Here is a 25204-nt window from a genome sequence, read left to right on the forward strand (position 1 = left end):
GAACGCGCCACGGGCTAGCACGACTACCCCCGCGGACCTTGCCGGCAAGATCACCGAAGGTACACAGTATGCCGTCGAACGGCTGCTGAAGCATCGCGTCATGGAGGATGGAACTACGGAGTTCCTCATTAAGTGGGCAGACTATGACGCCCCCACATGGACAGCGCGTACCCACATCCCCGGGGAGTTGGTGTCTCGTTACGCACGAAGACTCCGAGCGCGTACAGGGAGAGACCTCACCTCAGAAGTGAACGCAGACGTTCACTCTTGAGGAGGGGGCCCTCAACCGCTTCGTTGCGGATTAACTTCCGTCTCGAATTAAACTCACCCCGCGGGCTTAGGACGAAAGGGGACGCGCGAAGGGACAGATGTCTCCAAAGAACAGCAACGGAATCAGTCGCGAGAAGCCAAGACGTATTGGCAACCGAGAGCTCCCGTACGCAAACCAAAGGAAGCGAGCAGCACGAGCTGCGCCATGATGTCACCTCGTCACGGACTGTGGGCAATGAGCCCTCGAGCAGGGAGACGATCTCCCGGAACGATACAGTCGCCCCGCGGTCGCCACAAGTTTCGCCTACATGTGGACAGCTGTCCTGCACGCACTGGTTCGTACCAGCTGCGCTATACGGAAGGGGTCCGCGATCCCGAGACCCCCGCGACGACGAAGGACGCACCTCGGCACTAGATAGCAACGACAAGTACGCTGCAGACCGAGCAAGGGGAGGGAAGAGACAGTACGAGCCGCCGTCGGCTGATACACTCGAGATCAGAGCCCCAACAAACAGCCACGGCCATACCCTAAATAAGGGAGAAAAATTAGTGGAACACGAAATTACACTGGGAGACAGTGCCCTTACATGACGTCCAAGCGCACGTGATACGTACAACGCGCAAGGGACGTTCGGACGGCAACACGTGGGAAGAGTACAGCGTGTACCCACCGACCGGGACACGCTACCGGAGCCCGACCATGAAGGGGCGCGGTCCCGATGCCGCCCCCTCCAGAATTGTCAAACCGGCGAAATGCGCAGAAGTCCGACGCACGGGGCGTCCCGAAAGCGGAGCAGGCACCAAGACCAGCGACTCGAGACGCTGCGCATGGAAATCATCCAGCGGTGGGTACGGCACGCGAGTAACGAACACGCCAGTCCTCGCCGCCTCCCCACCGTTGGTTCGCAAGGGGACTCGAGAACCCCACACCGATGCGACGAACGCCAACTCCGCGTGTGGAATTGGGGAGTATCGAGCTCCGCCAGGGCCACCCACACGACCATGCGGACGAGCCGTTTTGGCGGTGAGGGAGGAGACGACTCCTCCCCCTTCTCCCACATGCCAAGGTCTCTTACTCCTCTCCGCTCATCGTCAAGAGCACGGGCGGTGGAGACTACAGTACGGAGCGCGACGTCGCACGGGGAAGGGGACGCGTCAGGCGGACGACCGCACTTACCACGAGGCGCCTGCCCCCTCGCCATAACCCCGCGGACCCGAGCCCCGGCGACAGGAGAGAGAAGATGGCGCCCTCTCCATCCCCAGGCGGACGATTCGGATCGTCCACCAACCGCTCTCTTACCCATCTGCCCTCGCCATTGGAGGCGAGGGACGCGACGACAAGGACAATACCGCGCTGTGCTCTCGCCCTCGGAGGCGAGGGGCGCGATGAGAAGACGTACACGAGCGATGCCCTCGCCACCGGAGGCGAGGGCCGCGATGAGAAGTACAGGTCCCTCGGGCCTTGCCCGCGCCATCGAAGGCGAGGGCCGCGATGAGAAGTACAGGTCCCTCGGGCCTTGCCCTCGCCATCGAGGGCGAGGGAAGGCCAGTCTGCGAGTTCGGTGAGGGGCAGCACCGACAGCCACCACCGCCCTCGTCCGAGTACGACGACGACCTCGAGAACGAAAGAAAAGACGCGGTACCCGCACGAACATGATCGCGCCCACCAGAGACCCTTTCGTAAGAGGGAGAAGAATCGCGCGGAGCACTATCGAGGCTCGGCTTCGAGGAAAGGAGAGGATCTGTGCGACGGACATCGCGTGCACAAAAGAGACGGGATTGACTTTACGCAGAGAAGGGGACGGTTGGAAGAACATACCCCCGATGGGTATAACGGGACGACCCGTTCAGTGGTTTGTGCGGTTGGGCGGCGAAGCGACCCCCGACCCGTAAAGGCTCGGGGGACAGTAACTGGGGTGACGAGGCGGCTCTGCCGCGTGCTCCGCCAGTGGGGGCAACGCCACCTCACTGTGGCGGGTCCAGCGATGCACACTGCTCTGAGGATCCGGGACGTTGCCCACCGTAGCGGCCTCGTTCCCCGTCTGCTCGTAGGGATCCCGCCTGACCGGGTGTGGCGTCGACGAAGACGCCACGCGAAGGCTTCGGAGGTCGTCCCGCTCGCGGCGGTACCGGTCACGTTCGGCGGTAGTCCGCTCCAGAATGCTCGCATGACGATCAGAGGACTCGCGTGACGCTGCTAACTCGTTGCGTACACGGCGCAGCTCGGACACGGACGACGCACGACCCGCCTCGAGGCGAGTGCTTCGTCGCTTCGCGCCAAGTACCAGCTCGCGAGTGTGCCAAGGAGACCGCCCACCTGCCAAGTGCGATCGGCAGCGCGACCCAAGGCATGAACTAACGACGGCACGGCCCTGACTTCCTCTCCTTCCAACGTCGCGTGGCGTACGGACGCCACTTGGGGCGCCTCCCGGGGCAGCATCGCATTGAGGGGAGGAACACGGGGGACGGGAGGACTCGCCACCGGACCGAAGTCGCTCTCGGCGAGAAAAGTCTCGAACAGCGGGTCCGCACGTGCGGAAGGATGGGGAGCGGGCTCACTGTCCAAATCGCGATATCGCTTCTTTCGCGCTTCGCGCGAGGCGGAGCCAACTCCGCCCCCGCTCCTGACGTGTGCCGAAGAGGACGCCGGCGCCACCTGGCGCGCCACGAAGGCGTCAGCACGATGGTCATACACGAGGAAGGAGGACCGCTCGCCGGTAGTGAAATCGGGCCAGCGCCGACGCTGGCTTTCGCTCACCTCGCAAGCCCGATGCATGAGCTCGAGGGCGAACGCGTACGATCAAGGCACATGCTGATTACACCGCTCGAGCGGATGAAGGGGGACGTTGGGGAGGTCCCACGCAACCCTCCCCAAGTAGGCCAGCACCTCGAGGGGCTGGACAAACACGCGTCCGTGAATGGACACTTCGTTCATGAACGCATTCCCGAGGGCCCAGTCCCATTCTCTCTCTACGTTGTGCATTAAGTCTGCATAAGCCGGATGTTGAGCATTTGAGCACGCCACACCGAAGTGCTTGAGCACATACGGGAGCAGCGGATGAACTCCCAACGAAGGGAGGGTCTCCCGTATCACTGCAGGGAGCCGGGGGAAGTCGTGGGGGGACAGGCCTCCTTCGAAGGAAGCGTGACGGAAAATGCGCCCGTCCTCCTCCTCAGAATGGCGATACGCCGACCAATCGTGAGGAGCAATGGCGACTCCGTGTAGTCTCATCAGCGAGCACGCTGATTTCTGCAAGGCGGCGCGCGCCCTCGAGTACGCGAAAGGACGGGGGCTCACATAGAGACTACCCACGTGGGACAAGACGAATTCGCGAGGGGCCGACCCCTCGCGGTGGAGGAGATACATGGCCATGCGATCCACTTATTCTACCTCACCGAGGCTGTACGCAAACGTGCGATCGCAGGGGATGGCAGAAGGGATTTGATACGCCGCACCGCCACCTTCTGCCAGCAGGCGCCCCAGAACGAGTGAGGCCTCCTCTACGCGTCCGGCTTCGTAGACCTTCCGGACGCGTAGCAAATCGGGACGAAGTTGCTCCCGCGCCAGCAGCTCTCCAACAGTAATGCCGGCATGGGCAAAGCAGCACCACGCGAACCTTAGACGGTCTAGGGGCAACGGGGCGGAACGCTCGAGCGCCGCCCCGTACCACTCGGATGAAGCCTCGACCACCGCGGGGGCTTGACCCGCCGGATCCTGAGGCGTCTCAGGATGTTCGCCAACGCGAGGGCCGCTGCCCGATCTCCCGCGCGAACCCGTCGCGTCAGGAAGCGCGGCTGTAGCGCCCCCGACGGGGCCTGCATCGACAGGCAGGCGAGGGGCGGTGGCGGAGGGAATCAGTTCGACAGAGGACGTCCACTCCCGAGAGACACGAGCTCCCTGAAATGGCTGTGCAGTAATCCAAGGACGCCCGATTGCCCCGGCGCGACACGGAGCGTGCCCAGCCGGGGCCGCGATTCCGCCGTCGACGGCGGAAGGGGAGCGGCGCCTCCGGGAGATTGCGACGAAGGACACGGCTGCAAAGGGCATGGAGTCACGAAGCTCGACGGAGTAGCGACGGACGCGTCGAACCGACCATCGGAGGGCGACGTCGTGATGACCCCGACACTGAGGCCTCTGACGAAGAGGGACAGGACAGCGGGGGCGCAGCGACCCGAGTGCGGAAAGGGAAATAACAAGAGAGGCGCACCGATGCGCGGACGGAGAAGGAGCGGACGGCAGAGGACAAGATGGTCAATAGGGGGAACGGGTTGAACGATAGATAACTCCGAGCAACGCGAGCCTCGCGTTGTCCTCAGGACGGGTGAGGTGGAACCCGGGTCAAGTCCAGGACTACAGGGAGGGGATCCGACATGGTCGCCTCTACAAACCCGAGACTGCTGAACGCGGACGTTCAGTCTTGAGAGGGGGCCGTGTAGTGGAACGACGAAGCGATTAGATTAGAAATTGGATCCAGGACTGTAAGGCACGAGCCTTACAGGCCACCAGCGCGCACGTGTACCCCACGTGTACGACAAGTGTATGACGCGTGTACCAGCACCCCACCGGCTGACAGTGCACACTACTGTAGCACCGTCGAGTACAGTACGTACTGTACTACGTTATGATAGACGGTTTTGTAACATTAAATACGGGACCGGACCGACGGCGGAGGGGGCGACAAGCACGGACTTGTCATCAACCTCCCGCTTAGGTGAGACTTCCCAGCTTATTCTAAACGCGCTTTCGCCGACCGCACGCGTTTAGACGGAGCCGAGCCGGAGTGGACGCGCAGCACGCGAGCGAGCACGGAACCGCCTCCGCCCATCAGCACTGGTACGTCACCCAGTGCTGCTCCGGGGCGTCGAGGCGTCGATCCGCTCGTGCGTGCGCGAGTCCCCGCTCGATCCCGCTCTACCACCGCTACCCGGGCCCGAGCCCGGTTCCGTAGCTGGTTGTGCTTCCCCCGTCTTCCGCCGATCCGGAGTCTCCGTCGAGCTGTGTGTATACACCCCCTGACGACCGCGGGGTGCTTATACTACAGTTTCGTCCGCGTTAGGGCACCGGACGTTGAGACGTATCGACTAAGTTCGCTCCCGCAAAAAAAACGGGATGCGGACAGCCACAGGGAGACGATCCCTACGTGAGGAGCCCTTTTCAGCAGGGAGACGATATCCGGCGGCGATACGGTGCACGAGGGCGACAAAGGTGCCTTGAGCAACCGGACAGCTGTCCGGAACGCTTCTGTCCGCGCCTTCGCACGCGCGCTTACGCAGGGAAAACCCGCGCCCTGTCGGGGCTCCGACAACCTCGAGTCCGTCGCGACGACGCGACGACGCTGCCCTCAGCGATAGAGGGACGACCTTTGAGCACGAGACCCGATAGGGGAACGGAGATTGGAGCACGGCCGCCGACATAGTCCCGCGAGAACAGATACTGTACCGACAACAGCCACCGTCATATCCTGCAGAGAACAAAAAAAGAGAGAAAAAGGGGGGAGAAAAATTAGTGGAACGCGAAATTACACTGAGAGACAGTGCCCTTACATGACGTCCAGGCGCACGTGGTGCGTACAACGCGCAAGGGAAGTCCGGACGGCGACGCGTAAGAAGAGTACAGCGTGTACCCACCGATCGGTACACGCAACCGGATCTCAATTATGGAGGGGCGCGGTCCGGTTTCGCCACCTCCATAATCGTCAAACTGGCAGACGTCCGACGCACAGGTCGTCCCGAACGCGGAGCAGGCACCAAGACCAACGACACCAGAAGATGAACAAGAAAAGACCCCCGCGGTGGGTACGGCACGCGAGTAACGAACGCGTCCATCCCCGTCGTATTAACACGCAAGTCCTCGCCGCGCCCCCACCGGGGGGGGGGCTCGCAGGGGGACTCCAGAACCCCACACTGAGGCGACGAAGGCCAATTCCGCTCCCTGAGGGGGTAGGCTCGAGCTCTCCCAGGACCACCTGCACGGCTACACGGAAGCGCAGCTCTCGTGAAGAGGGAGGAGACGACTCCTCCCCATTCTCCCACACGCCGAAGATTCGCTTTCCTCACCCCTGCTCGCTCGTCCGATCTCGTAGCGGCGGAGACTACAGTTCGAGGGGAGACGTCGCGCTGGGAGTGAGGTACGCAGCACGCCTGCAGGGTACGTGCAATAAGGACGAGCGGGGACGTCCCGCTAGCGTCTACGAAGAGCCAAGCGAAGCGGACTCCGGTCGGACATGCACACGACCGACGGCCGAAGGGCGGAGAGCGGGGCGCTCGTCTCATCTCCCCGTGGTAGTACATAAATTCGCGCGTACGGTCGCACACGAAAGCGGACGCGGCTCACGAAAGCGAACAACAAGTTCTCACCTTCCGAGCCACGCCGACAATTCGGATTGTCACCCCGCTCGCCTTGCTCGCTCGACCATGAAGAACGACGACGGCTACTGTACTCAGCCGAGCCCGACGACGAGCTCGGGAAGAAAACCACGACGCGTGTGGCAAGACCGGCATCGCGCACGACCGAACCCGTTTCGTGGACGGGAGAATGAACGCGCCGAAAAGTATCGCGAACCTGACAGGGACGAACTGTCAAAAAGCATCCGCGAATACCACGCACAAGAGACGACGCATTCAGGGGGACGCGCCCTGGACGAGACCCCGACCGACTTAGCGCGATGCGGGGGTATCGACACGCCGCGAACGGCCCTGTCCTAAGAGAAAAAGAAAAAAAGGGGGGAGATGTACAGAACATAGTTGAGCGTAAGCATGGAGGAGGGGAACGAAGAGGGTACGAAGCCCACCGGGCCAAGGCCAAGAGACGAATTTGGTTTTTACGCAGGAAGAGGACAGGACGACCTGGCCCCCGCGGACATATCGGGACCCCGCTCAGTAGTCAACGCCGCCGGACGACGCCTCCGGGCGCGGACCATAGAGCCCCGGCGGACAGTAGCCGGGGTGATGTGGCACTGTCGTGCTTGGCCCCGCCAAGGGAGGCATCGCCACCGCACTGTGGCGGGTCCAGCGGTGCACGTCGCCCTCAGAGGCAGCGACGACGTCCGATGAGGGGGGTTCGCACCCCGAGCTCTAGTAAGGATCCCGCATCGGGCGTGGAGCAGACGAAGGCGCCATTCGAAGGCTTCGGAGAGCGTCCCGCTCACGGCGATACCGGTCACGTTCGGCGGTCCTCTGCTCCAACACGCTTGCCCGACGATCCGAGGACTCGCGTAATGCTTCCAACTCGCTACGTACGTGTTGCAGCTCGTATACGGAGGACACACGAGCCGACTCGAGGCGCCGTGCTTCGTCGCTCCGCGACAAGTACCAGCTCGCGAGTGTGCTGAGTAGACCGTCCACTTTCCATGCGCGGTCAGCGGACTGACCCAAGGCGTGGGAGAGTACAGGGACGGCCCTGATGTCTTCCCGCTTCAGCGTCCCGTGACGCACAGACACCACCGGTGGCGCCTCCCGTGGCGGCATCGAGTTGAGGGGCGGGACAGGGGGGACCGCAAGGCACGCTGTCGGACGGAAGCCGCTTTCGACGACGGTAGGGTCACCGGACGGGTCCGCACGTTCGAATTGATACGCAGTGAGCTCGTTGTTGAGCTCCCGGTATCGTTTCTTTCGCGCTTCGCGCGAGGCGGAGCCAACTCCGCCCCCGCCCGCGGGGCGGCTAGGAGAGGGCCCGACGCCCATCGACCGCGCCACAAAGGCGTCGCCTTGGCGGTCGTATACCAGAAAGGAGGACTGGCTACCGGTGGTGAAGTCACTCCAATAGCGCAGGTGGCGATCGCCCATCTCGCTAGTACGATGCATGAGGCCGAGGGCGAACGAATACGTCCATGGCACATGCCGCGTACTCTGCTCGAGCGGGTGTAAGGGTACGCTGGAGAGGTCCCACGCTACCCTCCCCAAGTAAGCCAACACTTCGACAGGTTGGACGAACACGCGCCCGTGAATAGAGACCTCGTTCATGAACGCATTTCCGAGCGCCCAAGCCCACTCCCTCTCGACGTTATACACGAGGTCGGCAGAGGCGGGATGCGACGGATCTGAACAAGCAACTCCGAAGTGCTTTAGAACATAGGGTAGCAAGGGATGGACTCCCAGCGAAGGGAAGGTCTCCCTTACCACAGTGGGGAGACTAGGGAAATCTCGCGGAGATAGGCCTCCTTCGAAGGACGCAGAACGAAACACGCGACCATCCTCCTCCCCGGAGTGGCGGTAAGCCGCCCAGTCGTGGGGCGCGATCCCCACACCGTGCAAACGCATGAGCGAACATGCCGACTTTTGGAGAGCGGCCCGAGCCCTCGAATAGGCAAAGGGGCGCGGGCTTACATAGAGCCCCGGGACGTGGGACAAGACGAATTCACGAGGACTCGATTGCTCCCGGTGGAACAGATACGCGGCCATTCTGTCGACATACTCCACCTCGCTCAAACTGTACGCGAACGTACGGTCGGACGCGACCGCGGCGGGAATTTGATACGCTGACCCGCCACCCTCCGCCAGGAGCCGACCCCGCACTAAGGAGGCTTCTTCCTCGTGCCCCGCTTCGTACACCTTACGCACCCGGGACAAATCTGGACGAAGATGCTCACGCGACAACAACTCACCCACGCTGATGCTGGTCCGCGCGTGTCGACACCAGGAGAATCTCAGGCGATCAAGGGGGAGAGGGGTAGACCGCTCGAGCGGGACCCCGAACCACTCGTGGGTGTCGACGTCCCCCTCCCTGCTCGATATCACCATGGCCTGAGCCGTCTCAGGCCGAACACCGGAACCGCGGTCGCCATCCACCTCACAAGTCGGCGACGGAGGCCGGACGGGTACAACGACGCGCAGCCCTACAGGGCCAGTGGCGGGGATGATCTCGCTGACCACCACCGGGGCGTGGAGGGTGGGAATTAGCTCGACGGACGTCGTCGACCCACGCGAACCGCGGGCTCTTTGGAACGGCTGGGGAATAGTCCACGGAGGCATGACATCCCCGGGACGACCCGGGACACCCCCCGTCGAAGCCATGACGACCGGCGCAGGGGAAGGACCGGCAAGCGAGGCAACGCGACCCTCAGGCGGAGACACCATGACCAGAGCCCCGAGACAACCGACGAAAGACGACGGTACGATCGCGGCACGAACGGCGAGGAAGGGAGGAGATAGTACGACGGAAGCAACGTCGACGCGAGCGCCGAGTGAGCGTCGCTCCGATGGGTTGGGGGAAAAGGAGAGAGAGCCCACGCACAAACACGGGGAGCGATAACGGCGGTACGATAAGAGAAGGGGGTCGGGACGACGCGCATCCACCTCCAGACCAGTGAAAGAGCCCTCAGACATGGTCGCCTCTACAAGCCCGATAGTGCTGAACGCGGACGTTCAGTCTTGAGGGGGGGGCCGTGTAGTATAACCCCCCCTGGGGCTTTAAATTAGATTAGATCAAGAACTAGATCAGCTACTGTAGAGCGTCGAGCTCTACAGTACAACCGCGCGTGTCCAAGTGTACACCACGAGGACAAGGGACACGCGCATACACGTGCACACGTGTACAGCGCGCGAACGAAGCGCGCACGCACCACGAGTAATACGTGTACTGTCAGCCTCGACATTGCTGACAGTATTACAGTGCTGGCCGACCTGCACTACAGTAGCCCACTACAGTACCTCGGTACTGTAGTGTTATGATAGATTGTTTTGTATATTAAATAGGGGGCGGACCGACGGCGGCAGGAGGGGGACAAACACGGACTTGTCCTCAACCGACCGCCAAGGTCAGTCCACCCAGCTTATTCTAACTACGCGCCTTCGCCTTCGCGCGCGTTAGGAGGAAGGGAGCGGGTAGGGGACACGCGCGTGCGCGAGCGAGCCTAGATCCGCCTCCGCCCGTCAGCGCTGGTACGTTACCCAGCGCTGCTCCGGGGCGTCGAGGCGTAGATCGGCCCGCGCGTACGCTCGTCCCTGACCTTCCCGCTCTACTACACCGCTACCAGGGCCCGCTTCCCTTCCTCGTTAGCTGGTGCTTCACCCGTCTTCCCGTTCGAACGGGGTCTACGTCGGACTGTGCATACACCCTCGGTCGTCTGGGGGTGTTTATGCTACAATAGCCTAGGGTTGCCGTAACGGTCCAACCCATTTTGACCGGCTTTCGTGCTATCTTGAGGGGGCTGAGGGGGTGTAAATGGAGCAGATGAGCGTGATCCTGGTTTCTTCGGTCGTCCGTATTATTTCTGACCTTCGTAGTAGAGATCAGGAGTATATTTGGATGTAGATTTCGTCTCTTTATGTAGAACAGATTGACCGACGCTCAGATCTTTCTTTCTACCTTCTTGTTCTTCCTGGTCTTGAAGCCAGGCGGCGTGTAGTGCCGTATACAATTGTTGGAAGTCCCAAGGATTGGATGTGGACTGAGAGTTCGCAAGCGCTGACTTGGCCCACGGGGCTCCAACTACAGCCTTGTAAAAGTATTTCACCTTGTCTTCTTCGGAACGGTGAGTCCGTGGTCCTTGAGGGGCAAATCGTGTGATGATCTCACGTAACTCTTCCAAAGCTTCTGCGGTGCTGAGCTTCTTGGAATGTATCAAAGATTGAATTCTCAGGCTCTGGAGATACTTCCTGATTCTGTTCTGTCTAGTGATGTTGTTGTACTCACCTTGCAGAACTTGGCATGCATCACCAAAATTATCACACCTGTCCCTCACTTTCTCTCGATAGAACCTCTTTGCTTCTCCATCGAATATGTTGTGGAAGAAGGCAAGTTTGTTGGTTTGGTCAAGGTTGTAGTCCTGGGCGGCATCAATGTAGTTGTTGATGTGCTCCGTGAGGTCCTCACCTAGTTTTCCGGTGAATTTGTCTTGATTCTTGAAACGCAAGGCCATGTTGTGTGCGACTCTTGCCTCGGAGTCACGTCTTCCAGGAGTATAACCTGGTACTGTGGGACCGGCTTGACGTTCAATTTCCTTGTTAGTAGGCGTACATGCTCGGCTACTCTTCTTGTGCTGAACAAGTCTTTCGTAAGCAAAATCAATGTCGTCCGTGTCTGAATATAACATTTTCATCAATCCCCACGAGATGCGGTCAGTTGCGGGATGTCTGTTATACTGTACACCTTCTGCCCGTAAGAAGTCACGGATGATTCTGAAAACGAACGTGGTGCCCTTCAGTACTTCGAAGGAGTACAGAGTTTCAACAGGGAGATCTTCACGTAATTTTCCTACCAATTCGGTGTCCAAATTATTATCAGATCTTTCGCGAGTAATGTGTAGCGTAATAACTGATATGATATCATGGTGAATTGAAGATGGAGGTGTATACGATTTGAGGTCCTTGGTGATGGTCTTTATACCTGCCTCATCAATTACGTTTTGCATTTCGTTTGATGAGTTGAAGTCTCGAACCAGTATTTTAGTAAGTTACTTAAGCTTTAGAAAACGTTTCTGCCACCCGAGCGTTATACTTAAAAAAATTCAACCTTTTTTGTGTGTGATTCACACTAATTCAAGTTGAGTACGTGTACAGGTGTCTAACTATTACAGCAGAATCTCACACGCGTTGCCGTATAGCTAGTGCCAAATCTGTAATACGTGTCGGGTCACAATTGATGTGGTGTGCGAACAATTGAAATTGGTATTTTGAAAATGGCTAAAAAGGATGGAAGAATTTGTGGAAGAATTTGAGAAATTTTTGTTTCATCAGCACAAAATCTCCAAAACAAATTTTTTTAGTCAATTATTTGAGCGTCAATTCGCGCTCCCGTAAAAATTTGACCCCATAGCGATGTTTCGCGCTGATGGTGTGCGCCTGTGAATCGTGATCGGAGGGAAAAGAGCTGTCGCAGGGGCTGCAGGTGTAGTAGTTGGTTGCCCTCTCCAGGCGAATTTCGCGCGCACGGTGGTGCTTACCACCCTTTTGGTGCTGTAGCTGAAAACTACTCGTCAGGGTGACGTTGCAGAGGGTGCAATTAAATCTACGCGGATGTGCCTTTTTCTTGGCGACGCGGGTTATAGCCATGCGATGTAGAACTCTGTTGACGCCTTCTGGCAGCACCGGGAAAGGGTCCCTAATCACTTAGAGCGTGTCTTAATTCAATTAAAAACACGCGAGGCGCTTTCCACGTGTTGCTCGGTTGCTGCACGTCGCGTCGAAATTTCTGCACCTTCTCCGAAAATCTTATCCTCCGGCCTGGGTAGGTCCGCAGAGGTCACTTCGGTCTCGACGAGGCCCAACACGGAGGTGGAGTCCTCCTCGTCGCTTGTCCAGATTACCTCAGGCGTGCGGGGTCGAGGCCGTGCGCCGAGTGTCGTTGGGTCTTCTGGTTCGTCGGCGAGGACGTGCGGCTGCCCGAATCTTCTATAGCGTCTTGGTTTTAGTACCACTAGAACAGAAAGCAGTTTGTTAACCGTATTTCTATTTTAGTGATAGCGGAAAATAAAGAACTTACTCTTGTATTTTACGGTGAGAGTTTTCTTCTATTAAAGAATATGGGCTTGACTCCTTTTTGACAAAACGTGTTGCGTTAATATGAAAATGGAGGCAAGGACACCACTCTCGAGAACCAAATTTCCAGTTTTGTGTTGATCTTGAGCTGCTGAGTTGAGTTTGTTTTTTTGCAGAGAAACTAATTATGCCAGTAGTCTAGACTGTCGCAAAATAGAGAAAAAACAGTAAAGTTAACCGGCAGGACTGGGTGAGTTGAGGGGTCGCGTCATTTTTACTGTGGGTTCGTCTTGTGCTTGTGCATGTCCGGGTAGCTATTCTGCCCTGCGCCTCTGGGTATTTATACTACTTCCTCTTGCCCACCCCGACCCCCTTTGACTCTCGTACGTGCAATCCTCTGCTGATAATCGCAGAGGATTGCATTATCAGTAGACTCGCTGGGAGAGGATGTGCACTGTGTTCGGACAGGTGATGTCAAATTTAATTCTGCCCACATTTTAATAGTGCTCTACGTGCATTAAACGGAATGTGTACGTCACCGCCATCTGGCAGTTTTTTTCTCACAAATGAGCCTTGTGTGGTAGGAATGTTAGTCTCCAGCGGAAGCTGAGGCTCGGTTTCCCTGAACGTGCGCAGCGGAGGGAGCGGAACGGAGGTGATCGAGCGAGGCGAAGCGAAAGGCCACAAAAGCCACCGGGGGTCTTGTCTCGTGAGTGCGTGAGTAACCCCCGGATTTCTAGTCCCTTTAATTTCCCCTTGATTTAAGTACCCGGTAAAATTCCCCTTTGTATTTTTGGGACCGGCGGCGCACCGCCGCGGACACTGCCAGTCGCTTAGGGCTAGCGCTGTCCTCGCTGTATAGTGCCCACGACACCTTGAACAACTGGATTGTCCAGGGTATCAAATTACGAAGAAACGGAACCTAATTCTTGATATTTGGTCCCGATATTTGGCTCGGAACCAAAAATTTGATGATTTGGTCAGACCGGTGGGGATGTCAATCCACATCAAATCATCGATTTTTGGTTATTTGGTTATTTGATTCTACCGGTGGTGATGCTCTTAACAGTCGGCTCCGCCTCCCCCGTGCTGCCCGCTGCACAAAACTCCCTTTGCCGACCAGCCAGAGCTGTGAAACGTTCAAGACTGCCTCTGCGGATGACATATCTTGAAAGGGGCAATGACTAATTTTCCATAACCCTTCATATTTTTGAAACGTTGCAGCAAAACAGTTCTGTGTTCTTGCTGCTGGCAGCACTGGCACCAGTGCCCGACTAGACTTGACGATCCTACTACTTCTCCATGCGGTGCAGCGTGCAATGGTACTATATTACGATTGCAACGAAACAATGTCCGCCCACGGTGTCACTACTCGAAGCCCTGAAAGTCAGAACGGCTGATCAATTTCAGCTACCGCTAATTTAGATACAGATACAGACACCCCGTAGTTGCGGCTCCATAGAAGAGGTCGCGCGGCTACCAAAATATGACCCTGTCTCGAGCTCGACGGTGTCGTTGGTTGTTCAGTTCATTGTTACTATCTTGTTGTTGTCTATTCTACAGCTGGCATTGCCAACCTAGCAGCTCTATAGAAAAGGTCGCGCGGCTACCAAAATATGACCCTGTCTCGAGCTCGACGGTGTCGTTGGTTGTTCAATACTATCTTGTTGTTGTTTCTTCTACAGCTGGTGTTGCCAAGCTAGCAGTAGCACAGGATAGGTATTCATCATGAGGAAGCAAAGTGCAGAGACGGAAAACCCCGCAGAAAGCGACGACATCTGCACTACTTGCCTCATTGCGCACTGCTGTCCACGGCTGGTGCGAAGCGCGGCCAAAGGCGCTGATAGCGTTTCGGATGAAGAAAGTGCATTGTTGAATGACGTGTTTTCCCGGAGTAACATTAATGTTCTCTCCAACATTCGGACCACTGACAATCTTGGCAGAGTTCACTTCGGTCCTCAACGAGCCGCGTTCCAGCAAGAGCCGCTGTAGTGAACATGGCGAGGTACATGTGAGTGCATCACGGTCAGAGGCGGCGAACACGCTGCCAAGACGCTTGTATCAGCCACAACATATCATGCAGAGGAAGCCGTTTCGCCTGTTCACACCAACGCGTGTTTTTCATTGTCGAGGTACATTCGCTAGTTTCCCCGCTTGATAATTGGTGTACTCTGGGTTTTCTCTCTTGCTGCGGAGATTGTTCATGACATTAAGCGGGATGTCAAGTCCCTTACTCTTCAGCGCCTCTAGCGCATCCACGACCCAATTTTGACAATTCCAGGTAGTACTGTCATTGTTCACGGAGAGTCCCTGTACAATGTCAACCAAGCTACTGAGACTATGCTCTGCTGATATAGTAGCGCATTTGATAGTTTCATGCAAAGAGTCTGATGCGTCCGGACGCTCTGCCTGCGGCTTGGTAACAAAGTAGCCCCTGTCTTGCTCGTCGTCTTCGATTTGTAAAATCCAGTTGCTCTTGGTAGTCGGTTGCGTCAACCACAACGCCCAGTGCGCGGCATCTCGTGGGTCCACTTTTTTGTAGATGACGACGAATGCCTCAGTCGCCATTGCAAGAGGGATTGATGGCGTGAAGAACCGAAACAAAGCGGCAAATAAGAACACTTGAGCCTGTGGGGATGATGGTACTCTTACTAAAGTGACAGCGCATGGTCGCAAGTCGCGCGCATTTTGCTATTTAGGAATTCTGGATTATGTGATCGCGATTAGCAGACGACGCTGTTTGACGTGATTGCACTTTCTACAAGTACCAAAGGTACTGTACTTACCCTAAACCGGACAAAAAGTTGAGGTACAGTACTTTGAAATTCGGCAGCTCTCGAGTGCGGACCTGTACATTACACGAAAACCCACTCGACGATGGGTGTGTTTCGCACACTGTAGTAGGTCCCAGGCGGGCGATACCACAGGTCAGATCTTCACTATGAAGAAGCAAAGTTCTGAGACGGCCAAATCCGCGGAAAGCGATGACATCCGCACCACCTTTCTTATCCCCGACGATGTCCATGTTACCCGACCGCTCGCAGACGATCTCTTGCATCTCCTCCACGAACACGACGCTCCCGCCACATTGGACTCCATCACACAGGAGCACATATCGGCGCTCAATGATGCCATTCTCCGCAGCACCTTGAGCTCGGAGATGGACGGCGTCGCCGTTCTCCAGATCTCCCCCACCGTCGCCCTTAAGAAGGACGCTCATTTCGACATCTCCCATCTATCCACTCTTGATCACATTCGCCAGCATGCACCATCCCTCCCTATCCCTCGCACATTTGGCGTGCTTTTCGACCAAACTCGAAAAGTGCAGTATACTTTCATGACCTTCTTCCCAGGGCGCTTGCTTGAATCGCACTGGATGCATCTGCCTGACGCTCAAAAGAAATCCGTGCATAACCAGCTTGAAGCAATATTCCAGAAGTTAAGAAGCATACCACCGCCAGCGCTTGATAATGGACGTGTGCTGTCGGGCAGTGGAATGCCAGCAAGAATTAAGGACTTCAGAAGGTGGCAACGTATCGCGGAAGAGCAGATTTTAAACGAGAAGGCGTTCAACGATTTCATCACTTGGGGTGATGCGAAGTGTGAAGAGTGGAGAAAGATGGTTCGATCGTTCATGCGCGAGGATCATGCTTGTGTTATGACCCATGGTGATCTTCATCCCCGTAACATTGTGGTGCAGTTGGTGCCACGCAGTGAGGACGATTCCTGCCATGATGACTTGACAGAGAAGAATGTCAAAGTTCTTGCAATTATAAACTGGCATATGAGTGGATGGTATCCAGAATACTGGGAGTTTGTCAAGGCACTGCACACCATCGGGATAAGAAGAGATCCTACGCAGGACTGGTGGCAGTATCTTCCCCCTTGCATTGGCACCTGGCCAACGGAGTATGCCCTGGATGAAATGATAGATCGCTGGCAATGGGCAATGGATCCATAGGTGTAATACAAGCCCTCGGGGGTAAGCTTTGACCAACCACACGGTAAACTGCCACGCCGATGCATGAAAGTGTTGATGCTATCTCAACAGCTGGTTGCCGAGCAAAGTAGAAGATAATGCTGTTCCCGCGCTTCCACTTTTGCCTTCGCCTTTGGTGACTCCTCCCATGCAGCAAACATGTATGTACTCTCAAAGTATAGACCAATGCTAGACGACCTCACCATGTTTCATACTCTACTACACAGAAAATTTTCGGGTTTGCTGCGTACGACATGCCCGCATTCCGAAATTCAAGCCGTCAGGCGACGACAATATCTCAAGACAACAAACAAGCTCACCCATCGTCATCTTTGCTTGCGGACTTCCCTTCTCGTAAACTCCATTGCGTAAGAAGCTGTCGGTGGCACACCGCAACATCTCCGAAGTGTTTTGACCCGCATCCCACTTTCAGCTCTACATCTCGAACTACACTGTCGTCCCCTTACACCATCGCGGCTTGGCGCTCATAAAGTAACCTTTCCCAAAACCATTTAAGCAACGTAATGCATGCATTCCAAAAACCACTGTGACGACCTTCATCAGAACTTCCTCCCATGTCTACATGATCACTTTCTTGTGTCTTTTCTCTCTCCTTGTCTCGGCAAACGCTCCCAAAGCCCTTTCCTCCGCACCATCAACTTCCAAGCTGTTGACAAAGCCAGTGCCCCATCCGATCGCGCAAATACCAATAAAGGCGTCACCACGACCGCGAAGACCACAGAAGCGCTGGCAGAGAACAACAAAATTGCGACGAGTTCTCAAAGCTCTATGGTACAGGCTTCGGTGAATAAGGTATTCAAACAACCGTCTACAACGTCTCCCCTCAATGCGCACGTAGAGGTGGACGAAACCAGGGTCAGATCGTCAGCTGCAGAATCAAGGTCCGAAACCGTGACACTCTCCGCCAGACCCTTAATGCTCTCACCACAGCTGGTAGCGACGAGATATCCCCCACCACCTCGAGGATGCGAACACCTCTCCCAAGCAGGCCCGAAAAAAGGCCACTGTACACACAGAAGATCTTGCTTAGCTCCACGCAGAGACCGCCTTCGTTCGTAGTAGACGTATCCTTTCCATTAGTGAGGCAGCCATTAGCAACTACAGGATCGCCATGGCGTCGGGATTGCAGCTGCCTAGTAGGATATTAAGCAAGTCAATGTTTGTCACGAAAACTCCCAACTTTTTCAATCAGCCGAGACTCAGGACTTTTCAAATCTAGCATTATTAGGCCTTGGCTTTGTTCCCGATACTCATCATCATAGCGTTTGAGAAAAAGACTGACTCACACTGCGTGCATGGGTAGCCGCCGGAAGGCAGGCATCCTGAGATAGCACCAAGACTTCATTTCGTACAAGCGCGTGGCAGGTTCTCGTGCGACAGTTACAGCCTCCGGGCTCCAGTCACATCTCTGGGATTAAATTTCCTCCTAACCGTACCAGCGCCAAATCATTCGATCCAAAGAATGCTCCACCGGCCAAAGGCCAACGGAGTGGGGAAGATACTGCCACCAGTCCTGCATGGGATCATCCAAGCCGATGGTATTCAGTGCCTTTACAAACTCCCAGTACTCCGGATACCAGCCACTCTTATCCCAGTCAATAACGCCGAGCACTTTGACATCCTTCTGTGTCAAGTCATCATCACTGGCGTCATTCTCGCTATGCGGGACTATCTGCACGACAATATTACGGGGATGAAGGTCAGCATGTGTCATAGCACAAGCATGATCCTCGCGCATAAATGATCTAACCATCTGTATCCATGGCCCATGCCCAAGCCGGTCTCTCGTGGTAAGAAAATCGTTGAATACCTGCTCGTCCAAAATCTCTTCTTTCGCAACACGCTCCCACCTTCTGGTGTCTATACACCTTCTTGGCACTCCACTGCCCCAAGTCAAACGTCCATTCTCGAGCGGTGGCGATGGTACTTTTCGCAACTGTTGAAAAATCGGTTCGAGCTGCTCCTTGACGGATTTCTTTTGGGCATCAGACAGATGTATCCAGTGAGTTTGAAGAGATGGCCCAGGAAAGTAGGTCATGAAATGATAATACATCCGTCGAGATCGGTCAATGAGCACACCAAAAGTACGAGGGATCGGGAGGGAGGGGGCATGATGGCGGATGTGATTGAGAGTTGAGATATGGGCAATGTCGAGATCTGCGTCCCGTTTGAGAGCAACGGTAGAAGAGATCTGGAGAACGGCGGCACCATGCATCTGCCAGATCACAGTGCTGCGGCGAATGGCGTCATTGAGAGTCGAGATGTGCGGCTTTGAGGCGGAGTTGGATGTCGACAGAGCGTCATGTTCGTCGAGGACATGTAAGAGATCTCCATTAAGCGGATGGATGACATGCACATCGTGGGGGATGAGACAACTGGTGCGGATGTCATCGCTTTCTGAGAGTTTGTCCATTCCTGAGCTTCTGTTCAAAACTCCTTCAACGCCTGCTCTCTAACGGAGGCGGAAAGTAACCCAAACTGGACATTTTTCCGCAGAAGAAATTATTCAAAAATCGTATTCTCTATCTGGAGACAATAGAGAATACGATCATCGTACAGTAAGAGCCAGGCATATCTTTTTCAGAGCAGCACATTGAGAGCAACTTAACCATTTATTTGATGAGTTAATGCTGCGTTTAGTAGGGCGATCGTGGTCTTTTTTGTGGCAAAAAGGGGGTGAAATGGCTTTTCTTGTAGTGTTGAGGGGGTGAATTGCGCGAATGTGTTGCATAAGGGGGGCGAAGGGAAGAATATCAGTAGTATGTTAGACCCGACCACTGAAATGTCGCCTTTGGTCACCCGTCCCAAACAACACAATTGGGATTTTTCGCCCTTGTAGTAATCCAAAATGGCAAGTAATCGAGCTATTAAACTCAACATTTCTAGAACGCGGATACTGTAGGGACAATTAATCTCGTGATCGGCCACGCCGATGTGGCCCCCCTTATCGACTGTTTCAACCTCCACAATACGCCACACGTGTACGATACAATACGCCACACATGTACGTGAGCGGGTGCCGGCCCATGCGCGCGCGGCTGTGGTCGGCGGCGAAGTACGCCGTGGCGGGGCGGGGGAACGCGACGCTGCGGGGGGGCCAGATGCGCACCGCGGCGGAGGAGATGGTCGAGGGCGACGGGTAGGTCGAGGCGATGTACGAGGCGTACCCGTACGTGGACGGGGAGGGGCGGCCGAACGGCACGCCGAGGGAGAAGAGGCTGGTGCCGGATTACGTGGTGAGGGCCGGGAGGCTCGAGGAGGACTTGGGCGCGCTGCTCACGGCGATGGGGTGCGCGGCGCGGTTTCGCAGCGACAACGTGTACGAGGAGCGCGGCGCGGAGGGGTTTCTGGAGGGCGTGCAGCTCGCGCATGCGGACGCGACGTACCGCCGGCTGGAGCGGCTGGCGAGGGAGGGCAATGAGAGGGGGCTGCGGAAGGTCCGGGACTTCATGGCCGCGGCGGAGTGAGTTGTCCGAGCGGGCATTCCCGCGGATTCCGAAACGTGGGGGGCGGTTGGTTGTCAGTTGTTTCGAGGGCATCGCCCGAAATGCTCTCTGAAACAGCTGTATGGGGATACTGCAGAGTAGCCCAGTAGCCGCTCTTTTAGTAACGCCTTAGTATCCGATTTCGCCTGTCATTTAGTACAATTTATAGCACCGTCCACTTTGTTCAGATTCTGTCGCCCCTCACGAACAACCAAATTCTTTTCTGTCACCCCCATGTTGAAGACGTCACCCATACGATCCCTACAAATATTTCTCAATCGGATGGGTGCCTCAGCAAATTTGACCGCGTCACCCCCTCAACACTACAAGAAAAGCCATTTCACCCCCTTTTTGCCACAAAAAGACCACGATCGCCCCACTAAACGCAAAATCTCCCTTATTTGATTTACCCTAAACTTCGGGGAAAATGGGAAATTGTCAGAGCGGACGAGCCAGCGGGAAATCCGGCGATATTAAAGTCCGAGGGCAGTATCCCGACCAACCATCGGGATTGGTATCTTGCTACCCTCCCCGAGTGCCTGCCTCAAGTCTCGACACGCCTTTTGGGAAGTATCCCCGCCCTTTCCGCCGTCGCAACTCCTTTCCCCCGCCCATGCACACTGTTGGGGTGAAAACGGGATGCCTCGTCCCCGTGTCTTACCCGTTTGTGTTTTCTGTCATGTGTCTGCCCTCGGCCGTTCAAGACGACCGAAAACAACCGCGTTTATACTCTTTTTGCGCACTGTCTACAATTACTAACTTAAACTTCCAATTACTTACAACGGTCCCAACAACGTGTCACACAACCCCCCACTGAGGCGGGGCCACGGGCCCCGGCCACTCAGATTTTGCCTTTGATTTTGATTTTTCTCCACCCTCCAGCCTATATCAACACAGACCTGGGGTTCGGACCCCCCTTCCCTTCTTGTGGTATCTGCCGTCACTCTCCGTCCGCCTTTCTCGCTCCATCCCAGCCTCGTTTTAGCTCTTCCGGCCTCCTGCTTCCTGCGCTGCTTACCTCTCGCGGCTCTTCCGCGTTGCCTCCTTGGTCCTCGTCGTAGCTTAGACCTCCAGTTTCCCACCAAATTGAGAGGCACGCAGGTGGGGTTTCAGTCCCCTAGTGCCCTCTTTGGCCCCCCTTATAGCGTAATACGATGGCGAGGACCAAGCAGACAGCGGCGAAGAGCACGGGAGGTAAGCGTCCGCGGAAGCAGCTCGCTCTGAAAGCTGCATGCGTCGCCAGCCGCAGCCACTTAATATTCGCGCTCTCATCTCGAACAGGTGTAACCAAGGTTTCCAAGACGGGCTCTATATTCCACATTTGGGTGGCTAGCGGACATCGCCGTTACGCCGTAACAGAACAGGAGTTCAAAATCCTTCTAGGAGATCATATTACCGCCCTGCTCTACCGCAAGCAAGATGAAGAGTTTTCTCTCGAAGAGATATGGCGTCTTGGTCTCACAGAGTCGTTGTCGGACACAAACCAGTACTGTATTATAGGCGACGGTGAGTGGAATATTGAGTCCATCTATCTCGACGTTGACAACACGTACTATGGCGTCGACGCCGCAACCAACCTTCCTCACCGTATTTTGCTCTACACTCTAGCAATTTCCGGAACTGGGAATAGTACAACTCACAAGATTGTTGATGATCTCTTCCAGTTTGGTGGGAGAGATCGAATTAGTGGCTTCTTAAGTATTGACCGTTTTTGTACCGATCAAAAGGGTAGGAGTCTGAAGATGATCCATGGTCGTTCCAGGGCGGTTAATCCTCGGACTCCGATCTACCGCGTTTCCACACACGGGACCGTGCGGTTCCGAGATAATAGTGACATGTGCATCTCCGCCGCCGTCTGCAACGGTCTCCAACTACTAGGGTCCCTGAATCTTGCCGTCAAGTACTGGGATCTTTTAGTCCGCAACAGCCTCTTCTTTGAGAGGACCGGCTCTCCGTCGCGTCGAATCCGAGATTTCCATGACGCTGCAAAACACCTTAATCAAGATGAAGTCACTCTCCGCGGGTCGGGTCTTCGTAGTCCATCTCTCGGACTCCTCTTGAGGCTCGACCCGGGTGTCTATGTCGCGACTTTAGAAGTGTTGCCCTACATAACGCACAGCATCTGCGTCTCGACCATACATTCCATTGTACTTGATTTTATGGAGTGGTTTCCGCTTCGGTTCTGCGCCGGCGCGGTCAAAGCATGCGTTGGAGCCGACGGGATCTTAGTTGGCGTCTCCGAACTGCGCCAAGTTCTCGTCGTCACCCCTTCCAAGAAGAAACGGAGCAGAATTGGACGCGTAAGCAGCCGCAGAGCACACAAGAAAGCCGCGATTCGGGGTTCGGGAAGTTCCATTCAGCATTAGAGGTCATTGGTGATTCCCATTGTCTCCATGACCCACTCTCTATCTACTCGTAGCAAGTAATCAGCACTTCATAGGCATTTCACTATCTTTCAATTCAAAGCGTAAAAATCCCTAGTCATTTGCCTCACTGAAGGTGCAACGGTTGCCTCTTGTCGAGGACCAGCCTTCTGGCATGTATCTCCCTTCTCGAGTAGCGTTGATGCGGCGACACTATGGTGTACCGCGGATGGCGCGCACGAGCAACTCGGCATGGGCCATAGAGATTCGACAAGGCGATAGGCCATTGTAGTGCAACGCCGAGTTCGGCGAACTACTCCGCGAGTTCGGGCGCGGTGGGTAGCGACGCAGTATGACTGCGGTAGTGGTAGAGTGGAGACAAGCTCCGAAAGTACCCCGGACTGACCGGACTGTAGACAGCCAGTAGGGCGGATAGGGATAGGAGGGGAAGTAAAGGGAGCTGTTGGTGAAGTCAGCGTACACTCGCGCTTGGCGCCTATACCGTCGGTGAGTTCACCGTGCAATATTAGGGGGCACTGAGCTGTAGAGGCCGGACTTGGTTGGGTTTACTAGGGTGGTGCTACCGTACTACCCTATATACTAATGGAGTGCCGGATTGAGGTCGCGGTGGTCCGCACACGTACACGTGTCGAGGGGCGCCGACGGCGGCGTGTCTATCATACTACTGTCAGGGAAGGGTCTGTAAGCTCTGTAATGTCAGCACGGAGGACAGCGGTACCTCCGCGAGGATTCCGCCCACACGTGTACACGCGAGCCCAAAAATTGCAATTTTTGGATTGCCAGCAATGCCATGCGGCATGGACGCGTTGCGCCACATATCCCCCCCGTTAAGAGTGGAGGCTGCCGGTGTCCACTGTACTCGTGCGCTTGCACTTCTTCCTTTTCTTCCATCTTCCACATTGCAGGGATTTCCCTGGTACTCTTCGTTCACGCTCACAGGCGTACTGTATCATCGAGGTATTCCTCGCAGCATCATGGCAAGCGACAACGCCACTCCGGCGGCGCCCAAAACGTTTCCACCGCCTGCCGCATATTCGGGGAAGTCCCCGCGAGACGATCCGCGGTTATTCGCCAGCGCTCCGTGGTTCGACCGCGATTACTTCCGCGAACATGATCTCATCGCGCCGTACGTGACTGCGTTTCATCTACCCGGGGAACTCCCCGTTCACGTTCTCGACACTCCGGATTGGCGTCTTCGAGGGGCCATCCCCGCGCACTATCTTTTCACGCGATCGGGGGGAAGTCCTGAGAAAACCCGCGAAGAATGGGTGCGCCTCTGCTATCGGAGAATGACGCGGACCATCGGCCGAGAACTCGTCCCGTCGGATCACGGCGTTGATATCGCGGTATACCGCACGGACGGAGAGCGCGATTACGTGGCTCGCCTCGCGGCGATTCGCACGGACAGTAGCTGGCGCGGTTTCGAACCTCAAGGGCGCCAGGCTGCGTTGCTCTTCGACGTCCAACTTCGCGCGGAATTCCGCTATCTTCGCAAGCGCAGCAACTCCGCGTTCTGGGACAAGATTCGCTTCGAACGTCGTGCTCGTTGCCGACACAATGTCTTGGTCCCGTATCAAAATGTCGAGGTAGACCTCATGAGAGCCACTTACCGTTATCGGTGCTATGTGAAACTCCCGCATCAATGGGCGCAGGTTGAAGTCTGCGAAGGTTTCATTTCGGAGCTGTCTCCGGTCGTCAGCTACCTGGGGTCTGAGATCATCAGCGACCCCGGGAGCGGGTTATGGACGGTGGTGTACACCGAGTTCGTCGCCAAAGTTGCAGTGAACTGGCTTTGGGAAATGTATGACACCTACCGAATGTGGTGGCTTTCCCCGAAAACGAGGCAACTCCTCGACCAGCTCGATCTGCGCAACGTACTTGGTGGCGACGATAATCACGACGAGTTCCGTCATCTTTTGGTGATACTCAAAGACATTGGTTGGGATGATCCCAGTATGGTTCCTTTGAGCAACAACAAGCGGAGCAATCTCCGTCGCAACTTTTCGCCAGGGCGTCGGCATCCGAAGTGCGGGGATTTTATATGGTTTAACCCCTGGACCCGTACGGTCATTTCACCGGAAGAAGCACGTTATCTTCGCGAGAATCCGCGCCCCATGCCTCCTGGGCATCCGACCGGGTATCTGTACAACGCTGACTTCAGCGATGGTGAATTCGAGGATGATCCTCATGACAAAGGCGACGATGACGTCGACATGGATGAAGGGGGTTGCGACGAGCCGCGTAGTCCTCCACCTGCACAGACTGATGAAGCCGATGCGAGTGCAGCAGATGCATCTGCGACTGCGCCTTCCACATCCGTCGCCGAACCTTCGGCTCGTAGCCAACGCGAAATAATCGCAGAATTCCTGCGCGGGATTGGTGTTCCCGAAGCTGATCTCGAGGGTGACCTCGCGTCTCTCCAGCGCCTTGCCCAGGGAATGTTCAAGGGCCCGCCGAGTGCAGATGCACAGAAAGACGGCGATGTTGGCGCTGAGGAAGACAATGACGGCGGTGACGCCGATAAGTAGTGAGCGTGGTATCTCCACGATTTGCCCGCAAGAGATACTGTAGTCACGGGAGTCAGGGACTAGCCCTCTTCCGTCTGCGTATCTCGCGGGGTGGCTTCATCGATCAATAAAAGCCAGTGC

General features: G+C 56.1%; 3 protein-coding genes across 3 annotated transcripts; 2 read left to right on the forward strand and 1 right to left on the reverse strand.

Annotated features, from left to right (window-relative positions):
* The first annotated feature begins 15628 nt into the window (after nt 1-15628).
* On the forward strand, nt 15629-16648 carry CHC_T00007769001 (hypothetical protein). Its single transcript, XM_005711480.1, has one exon. It carries the CDS (start codon nt 15629-15631, stop codon nt 16646-16648), a length of 1020 nt encoding a protein of 339 aa, XP_005711537.1.
* A 1465-nt stretch (nt 16649-18113) lies between these two features.
* CHC_T00007770001 (hypothetical protein) lies at nt 18114-19100 on the reverse strand. Its single transcript, XM_005711481.1, has one exon. The coding sequence runs from the start codon at nt 19098-19100 to the stop codon at nt 18114-18116; it is 987 nt and encodes a 328-aa protein (XP_005711538.1).
* Nucleotides 19101-21326: 2226 nt separating this feature from the next.
* On the forward strand, nt 21327-22538 carry CHC_T00007771001 (hypothetical protein). The gene has a single exon (XM_005711482.1). The coding sequence runs from the start codon at nt 21327-21329 to the stop codon at nt 22536-22538; it is 1212 nt and encodes a 403-aa protein (XP_005711539.1).
* The last annotated feature ends 2666 nt before the right edge of the window (nt 22539-25204 follow it).

The sequence above is a fragment of the Chondrus crispus genome, genomic scaffold (genome assembly GCF_000350225.1).
Source record: "Chondrus crispus Stackhouse genomic scaffold, scaffold_84, whole genome shotgun sequence".
NCBI lineage: Eukaryota > Rhodophyta > Florideophyceae > Gigartinales > Gigartinaceae > Chondrus > Chondrus crispus.